The sequence below is a fragment of the Triticum aestivum genome, chromosome 7D (genome assembly GCF_018294505.1).
Source record: "Triticum aestivum cultivar Chinese Spring chromosome 7D, IWGSC CS RefSeq v2.1, whole genome shotgun sequence".
NCBI classification, from domain to species: domain Eukaryota; kingdom Viridiplantae; phylum Streptophyta; class Magnoliopsida; order Poales; family Poaceae; genus Triticum; species Triticum aestivum.
Genome location: NC_057814.1, coordinates 292439026 through 292447718, shown reverse-complemented (window position 1 = coordinate 292447718; position 8693 = coordinate 292439026). Strand labels below are relative to the sequence as shown.

The 8693-nt window shown below is 42.6% G+C and overlaps 1 protein-coding gene across 2 annotated transcripts; it reads left to right on the top strand.

Moving 5' to 3' along the window:
* Window positions 1-496: 496 nt before the first annotated feature.
* On the top strand, window positions 497-4578 carry LOC123168110 (uncharacterized). Of its 2 annotated transcripts, none has more exons than XM_044585972.1 (4): window positions 497-636; window positions 1216-1275; window positions 1728-3068; window positions 3765-4578. In XM_044585972.1, the coding sequence occupies exons 3-4, from the start codon at window positions 1782-1784 to the stop codon at window positions 3786-3788; spliced, it is 1311 nt and encodes a 436-aa protein (XP_044441907.1). In that variant the 5' UTR covers window positions 497-636; window positions 1216-1275; window positions 1728-1781; the 3' UTR covers window positions 3789-4578. The 2 variants fall into 2 exon arrangements, with proteins under 2 accessions (XP_044441907.1, XP_044441908.1); XM_044585973.1 differs by having other exon boundaries at window positions 611-742.
* The last annotated feature ends 4115 nt before the right edge of the window (window positions 4579-8693 follow it).

Sequence of the window (8693 nt, the reverse complement as noted above, 5' to 3'; positions counted from 1 at the left end):
AATATACAGATATAATCTTCATGTTATGTCGTATGCCTATGTATTTTTAGAAATACCTACCATTTTATTGTAAATATATATATATTTTAATACCTATCATTTTATTGTAAAAATGTGTATTTTTGGAAATAGTACCATTTTATTGTAAAAATGTACGGGCGCAGCAACGCGCGTCACTAATAATCTAGTGAGTGTGTTACAACCGTCAACCGATTGATCCTCCATACACTATCTAACGGTTCTAGGTGGCCGCCGTTGGTAGTAATCATTGGGACCATGTGATTTGGACGAGTGCAGATCTTTGCGCGCCGCTACATGGGAAAGCGTTGCTACGTATCTGCATAAGGTAGATCTCCCGTTAATAAATTATACTGTAGAATGATTGTTCTACGTTTTTCTGGTCAATTGTACGGTGTCACAATGGTGTCGGTTCAGAGCTCATATAGCCTCCAAACCCACATTCCAAAAATAAAGCACGCCATCATATCTTTCTCCCTCTTAAGAGGAGACCTCCAATTGTTCTCCTATTAATAGACGCTATGCTGGTCACCGGCAATTCTTCCACGCCGGAAGGAACGGCGGAGCCGTTGGAGGTTGGCCTGAAGAGTATCTTGGCTTCATTGGGATCAAATTTTGGTGAGGCCATGACAGCATGCATTCCCATTTGTTCTTGGTTTTGAATCTTCATTTTCTCCAGGAATCCTGTTATCTCTTATCTGACATTTCAGCTCAGCGATTAGAGGTATTTGCCAGGCACATGATATCTTGTGTAACTATGAACCATGTTGACAGCCAAAATGTATCAGAATCCTCATTATTAGTTCACTGTATCTTTCTTCAGGTCACTCGTTTCAAATGTTTGGTACATGTTTTCCGTTTTTTCTGCATTATTACTTTGACATCTGTGTTTTGGCATAATACCTAGTTTTTGTGTACAGAAAGCATAGCTCAATTAATGGCTCTTTAATCCACAAACTTTGCGATTAACATTTTCCTGAAGGGCATGGTTCTTGGAACCAGAATTTCGTTGATATTATGTGGCCTTCTTTCGCCTTTTCAAAAGCAGTTAGTTGGGCATTCCATATTCTTGGTAGCTACCATGTGCAGATTCATGGGAAGAACCAAATGACGTCATTCTTTAGTTTCTTACCATGCACCTTGTTTTACCTACTTTTACATTATGTTCTGCATCTGAGATTATTCCTTTGCCTTCAGGCTAAACGATACATGATTCTGTGAGAAGAAAATGCGAGCCATAAGATTATAATCCTAGTGGTAAGACCTTTTCCTTCTCTATTTTTTATGTCATCTTCATACCTTTATTTCTTTTTAAATTTCAACATAATTCATATTTGACTTCATTGTTATTATTCTCTGGTCGTCTGTACGATAATTAAAGCAAACTACTAGAATGGAGTCAGAGATAGTTACGCATAATACTCCCTCCGTCCCGAATTAGTTGACTCAGATTTGTCGTATCTAGACAAATCCAAGTCAACTAATTTGGGAATGAGGGAGTATATAACTTATTGCTTTTTTTGATATAACTGTGCTCTGCTCTAGCTTGTCCGCCACTGGTTTATGCTTTAGAAATAGAAGTTTATTATAATCCTGATCGTGAAGAATGTATAATTAATGTAGTCTTTATAAATAGTGATGAACTATGCGACTAAAATTGGGGCAGTACATATTACAAAAAATAAAACTGGTGTTGCTAAACGGTGCAGGCTGAACAGATGAATTAAGACTATTGTAAGGTGAATATACTAAAACTAGTAGTAATGGAGCCTTTCACCAAGCTGGCAGAGAATGAGACTGCTCAGTTACAGAGAGCAGTATTTGCCCAGTATATTATGATGAAGAAATTATTCATGGAGCTAGAAGAGGAAAGGGAGGCTTCATCAAGTGCTGCAAGCGCTGCCCTGTCAATGATTAGAAAACTTCAGAAAGAAAAGGAGGCAGAGAGAATGGAAGCATGTCAGTACAGAAGAATGGCTGAAGAAAGGATGAATCATAGTGACAAAGCCCTGGAAGTCGTGAAGGAAGTCATGCAGCACAAGGAACTGGAGATCTATTATCTCAGGAGCCAACTGCAGGTGTATAAACAAAGGTTACTGGGTGTTGGCATTGATGATTGTGATATTGCAGACGAGACGATAACAAAAAGTATACCTTTGTTTGGAAGCAGAGATGTAGAGAATCTTTGTTATACCATCAAAAGGAATTTCTCTCTTCCAACTTTTCAGTTGAGCAAACGTTTTGCTGAAATGGACATGAACAAAAACAACGGATCGGTTGCGTCAGCGAGGAGCAGGCTAGGTGTTTACATGCACAACTCTAGTGAAAATGAACTGGAACAAGTTTCCAGCGACCTGAAAGCCATAGGTTCCAAGGAAAGCTTAGCAGCAGATATGGACAGTACTGAAAAGCATGGGGAAGAACCAAAACCTCCAAGCAACAGTGGTACTGAACACTCTTGTCCATCCGAAGGGTCTTCTCGTTCTTCCCCCTTCTCAATGGCGGGGCATCACACAGATATATGCAGTCAAAGAGCAACACCGGTTGGCAAAGATGTCCAAGACACGCTACATCCTGATCCACTCGGGTCATTGCGTCCAGACCATGAAATGGATAACACTGCTGACACACTAAAGCATCCAGAACTAAGCAAGGCGCCGGCAGAATACTCATGTACTCCTACTAAACATAGCATCAGCACAAAGGAATCTGAAACGCCTCACACGGTTGCTCTAAGAGATAAAGGGTCCCATGTTCTTTCGAAGTTTTCAGCGACGCGAAAAGTTGGCTCCATGAATAACGTTGACAGACATGTCCGTGTAGCTGCGGCGAGTTCTACGCCACGAGCTGGAGTCGAGAGAACAAGATCAAGGCTGAAGCGTGTTCAGAGTGAAAAGATGATTGAGCTAAATGATCCTAAGAAGAACAAGGAGCAGATCATAATGCTCAAGGAGGTATACGAGCAGCTTAACATGATAGAAGCACACATGAGACCTTCCCCTTCACAGGAGACCCCTAGAAATGACCAGTCGTTGGATTCTGTTATGGAGGTACTTCTCTTCTTGGATTTAAAGTTTAATTTTTTTTACATTGCGTTGTACTGTACAAGTTTATCAGAAAACGTTGTATTATTCAGGTCTAGTTTTGGTCATAGACTGTTGAATTAGTTACATGAACCAAAAAGGTCCATCGTTATCTTGTAGGAAAATAAAAGGAGTGGTCTGTTGGCATTAAATCTAACAACTACTACCTCTGTAACTAAATATAAGATGTTTTTGCAGTTCAATTCTCAAAAAAAGAAGTTTTATATTTAGTTACAAAGGTATACTATTCTCAAAAAAAAACTATCAGCATAACTTTTGACATACTGTAAACTTCTGCACTGCTAAATGTGTAGAACGGCAAGTGATTCTAATGTATAGATGCAAAATATTCCAAATAAAATTTACAACATAAAACTGAAATTCTTTGAAAGTGCAGACATTGAGAGACTTCTGATTCTACACAATGGTGATCATTATCTTGTTGTGTATGATGTTGCCTTTTTATTCTACACACTTTTTTTGAAAAGGAGGATAACCCCCGGCCTCTGCATCAGAACGATGCATGCAGCCATTTATTTATTCTACACACTAGTAGTCATTATATTTTCCGTGTATAAAGTTTCCTTATCTTAATCTACACACTGGTGACCATCACATTTTCGCGTACAAATTTGCCTTCTCTAACCATGAATACATTCACAGGCGGCTCTGTCCTTCTCCATATAGTCCAGCAATTCAAGTTCTGCTGTAGCTTGAAGGTATAAGCCTAAAAGGTCATTGTGCCTGCTTGCTTTTCAAGATCGTCTTGGAACAAAGACAATTTTTGGTATTTAGGTGTCTGAAATTCTCCGTCACATCAAACAGAGGTGTAATTTGAAGAAGTTCAGCACAAATTTGATTCATAACATTTGTATATAACGCTCCCTGAAATGTGTGCAGTCGTCACCAGCAACTCATTTTTCAAGAAATGTGGGCATGAGTCCTGCTGACCTGATGCCCACTCTTAACATCCGGGGGTATTAGACATTTCATCTTTTTAGGATTCTTGGATTGAACCAGGCTGCATGCCTGCATCCCAAGCAACTAGCAGCCTCTGGTCGTGGTCTGGCGCAAGAGAGTTGTAGAACTTCTATATCTTATGATAACTAGTATTGATGACGGTGAAATGCAAAGAAATTCATGTTTACAAGAACCCAAAAGGCCAAGATGCACGTGATAGTATCTCAAGGTATGCTAAAAGTAGTGCCCAATGAATTGATATGATAGCAGCAGCGTTTCCGAAGGAACCAGCCCGAATCTTCTATGTGCATTATAGAATGCTGGAATGTGTACCTTGGCAGGAACATCAAAGCTTTGGTACTTATGTTTCATCGAGGAAGTTTCTCATTCCTTTTTCACAATGCCTCTTGACCTCAGTAAGAGAAAAAGATGCAGGCGAAACTAGATCTTATAGGAATGAAGATGTTTAGTCTTTTGTCATTTGATCAAGCTCTTCCTTGAGTTCTTTTTTCTATTTTAAAACGCAGTTGGTTCTTGACTTGTACGTTCCAAGATCGTCTTTTTGATGATTTAGGTCGAATTGCATTCTCATGTACAATTTCTCATAATTGCAGTACGAAAGCAACTAAAAAGCCATAGCCAAAGTTTTTTGAGCAATCACGGGACCGGGGGGGGGGGGGGTGGAGATCCCCACCTGAATATATTACTCAAAGGTGCCCAAGGGCAAGTTGCAGGTTACTTAGACATTACAGCGAGAGGAGAGGTACATGCGCCAAGACATGACAGCCTCCTTACTAACATGGTCCTTAAATCTAAAGGCCCAAAGCATAAAATCGGAGATAATGTTCCGAATAGAACCTAGAGGGGAGTGTATCTCGTTACGGAAAACATGAGCATTTCTGGAGTCCCAGAGCTTCCACAGGATGGCGAGGGCGACGGTAGGCCACGTGGTGATGTCGAGGCCAACCGAAGTAGGAGTATCCCAGATGTGGTCGATGGAGTGAAGGGCCTGAAGACCCAAGAGGGACCGGACCTAAGCCGCGCATGGGCAGAGGAGGGCGAGGTGCGTCGCGTCCTCAAAAGATAAGTTGCAGTGAGGGCAAGACGACACCAAGGTGATGGTCTTGTGATGTAAGTTCGCCATCGTGCTTAGCCTGTCACGACAGAGAAGCCAGCCGAAGATCTTAACCTTGATAGGTGCGTTTGAGCCCAGATGTACCCAGCAGCGAGATCAAGCTCATGGTCGGAGGAGAGCAATGAGTAGGCGCACCTCGAGGTAAACGAGGAACAGTAGGTGAGGAGCCTGTCGTCGGGCGCACCGCTTATGGTAACATCCTGCAACAAAGACAAAACAGACGCAAGCTAGGCAGAAGCCACGTTGGTTAGGAGGTTCCGCAGGTTAGCGAGTAAACCATTATGCATGACATGAGATACCAGGACAGAGGGTGAAGTGGAGTGAGAGAAGAGGTGGGGGTAGTTTTCTATGAGCGGAGTCGACAGAAGCCAAGCATCGAGCCAGAAGAAGGTGGAAATGCCATTGTTAGTAAGGACGAAGGAAATTTTACGAAGTTGGCATAGCTGATGGTTAATGATTTTCCAGAGCTAGTGGGGGCTTTGGGGTTTAAGCGTGAAGTCGAGAGAGTAGTGTTAGAAAAACCAGTTGACCCAAGGCAGGTCAGGTTTTTGGAGAAATTTGAAAGAGAATTTCATGAGGAGGCAACTGTTTTGGAGAGTCAAAATTTTGATACCAAGGCCGCCAGCCATCTTGGGTGCGCACACATTTTTTCAGGCGATAAGGCATTTTGCCCCGGAGCAATTTTCGTCAGCCGCCCAGAAGAAGGATCTACGGATAGCGTCTAACCTTTTGATAATCTTCTCGGGTATTCTAAAGACGGACATAAAGTGAGTGGCGAGGGCGTCTAGAGTGGAGGAGATTAGTGTAAGTCTGGCTCCTCGAGAGAGAAGTTTTGCCGCCCAACCAAAACCAGAGAGGTATTTTAGGAAGCGTAGAATGACGAGTTCAAAAGCAGAGGACGGGAGGCGCGTGTGAGAGAGAGGGATACCTAGATAAATCTGTGGGAAGGAGGAGAGGTCACAACCAAAGGTTTGGGTGATGCTAAGGCTGGTTGTGGGGGTTCGTGTTGATGGGCACAAAGGTAGTTTTTGGAAAGTTGATAGAGAGGACGGTAGCAAGGGAAAACTTGTCAAGGATGCCTTGAGTTTGGTCACGGCATGGCTAGAAGCATGTGCAATGATTAGGGTGTCGTCAACATACTGGCGCACATTCGGGGGTCTGTCATTGTAGATCGGGTGGCAGAATTGGTCAGGCGAGAAAGACTGGATGATTAAGCGTTGAAGCAGGTTTGTGATGGTAATAAAGAGATAGGGTGAAAGAGGGTCACCCTGCCGTAGACCATTCTTATAGTTGATCCAATGACCCGCGTCCCATTTAGCAGCACTGCTGTCTTGCTAGAGATAGGCAGAGTTCGGATCCAGCTTGCAGTGGTAGGCGAAAAACCTCTAGAGAGGAGAATGAGGAGGGACCCCCAACAAATAGAGTCAAAGGCTTGGCGCAAGTCAAGTTTGAAAACCATAGTGGGCGCCTTTCGAATGTGGAAGGCGCTAAGGATATTGGCTATGTAGATGAAGTTCTCAGCAATGCATCTCCCAGATTTGAAGCCAGTTTGGTCTCCATGGACAAGAAGAGGAATTAGTGGTTTTATCCTGTTGGTAATAACCTTAGCGACCGCCTTGGGGTGCAGTTCTGCAGGGATATAGGTCTGAAGTCATCAGGCAATCTAGCTGAGTCTTTTTTTGGAAGCAGAATCATGTGTGCTCTTGATACGTCTCCAACGTACCTATAATTTATGGAGTATTCATGCTATTATTTTATCATTCTTAGATGTTTTACAATCATTTTATAGCGACTTCATATCATTTTTGGGACTAACCTATTGACCCAGTGCCCAGTGCCAGTTGCTGTTTTTTGCTTGTTTTTTACATCGCAGGAAATCAATATCAAACAGAGTCCAAACACCGCGAAACTTGCTGGAGATTTTTTATGGACCAGAACACCCAAGTTGGGTCAGAGCAGCACCTGGGGTGGTGCCCTGGGGGGGGTGCCCCAAGGGGGGCACAACCCACCAGGACCGCCTGGGGGCCTAGGCGCGCCCAGGTGGGTTGTGCCCACCTCGGTGGCCTCCTGCACCCCCTCTTTACCCTATAAATTCACAAATATTCCAAAACCCTTCGGGGTTAACCTAGATCAGAAGTTCCACCGCCGCAGGCCTCTATAGCCACCGAAAACCAATCTAGACCCTGTTCCGGCACCCTGCCGGAGGGGGAATCATCTCTGGTGGCCATCTTCATTATCTCGGCGGCCACCACGATGAGGAGGGAGTAGTCCACCCTCGGGGCTAAGGGTTTGTACCAGTAGCTATGTGTTTAATCTCTCTCTCTCTCTCTCTCTCGTGATCTATATCATGGGCTTTGTTAATATAGATGGATCATATGGTGTTTCTCCCCTCTATACTCATGTTGTGATGAATTGAATCTTTACCCTTCGAAGTTTTGTCTTGTCGGATTGAATATTCAGATATGAGAACACATAATGTATGTTATGGCACTCAACTTGCGGATTCCCGAGGTGACATTGGGGTAATCTATGCATAGGGGTTGATGCACATTTTTATTATCTTTTCTCCGATAGAAACTTTGTGGTCTCTTTGTAGCTCTTTGTGTGGATTGAATATTATGATCATGAAGTTGTTTGATGCATATCGTAGAATTAACTCACGGAGACTCGTGGTGACAATGGAGTATCTAGGTGACATTAGAGTTGGCTGATGTGTGTCATATGGTGTTACTTTAGTACGAACTCTTGATTAGATCGATCGGAAAGAATAGCTTGCGTTATTTTAGTACGAACTCTTGGATAGATTGATCGGAAAGAATAGTTTGAGGTGGTTTCGTACCCTACAAACAATTTCTATCTTTTGTTCTCCGCTAATATGAACTCGGGAGTGATTCTGTATTGCACTTTGAGGGATAATCATATGATCCAACTATGTTAGCATTGTTGAGAGGTTGCACTAGCGAATGTACGGACCCTAGGCCTTGTTTTCAAGCATTGCAATACTGTTTTTGTGCCCGTTTACTATTTGCTACCTTGCTGTTTTTATTTATTCAGATTATAAAAATATATTTCTACCATCAATATTACACTTTTATCATCATCTCTTCGCCGAACTAGTGCACCTATACAATTTGCCATTGTATTGGGTGTGTTGGGGACACAAGAGATTTCTTGTATTTGGTTGCAGGGTCGTTTGAGAGAGACTATCTTCATCCTATGCCTCCCATGGATTGATAAACCTTAGGTCATCCACTTGAGGGAAAATTCCTACTGTCCTACAAAACTCTGCGCTTGGAGGCCCAACACGAGTGTATAAAAATAAAGTTGCGTAGTAGACATCAAGCTCTTTTCTGGCGCCGTTGCCGGGGAGGTGAGTGCATGAAGGTATATCTTTAGATCTTGCAATTGAATCTTTTAGTTTCTTGTTTTATCACTAGTTTGGTTTATAAAAGAAAAGTACATAAAAAATGGAATTGAGGTTTCATCATATTATTGAT

Excerpts from the sequence above, each read along its gene's own strand:
- LOC123168110 (XM_044585972.1), top strand. The coding sequence starts at position 1,782 with ATGGAGCCTTTCACCAAGCTGGCAGAGAATGAGACTGCTCAGTTACAG. Across the intron at positions 3,069-3,764 it reads CGTTGGATTCTGTTATGGAG|GCGGCTCTGTCCTTCTCCAT; the intron begins GTACTTCTCTTC and ends ATACATTCACAG.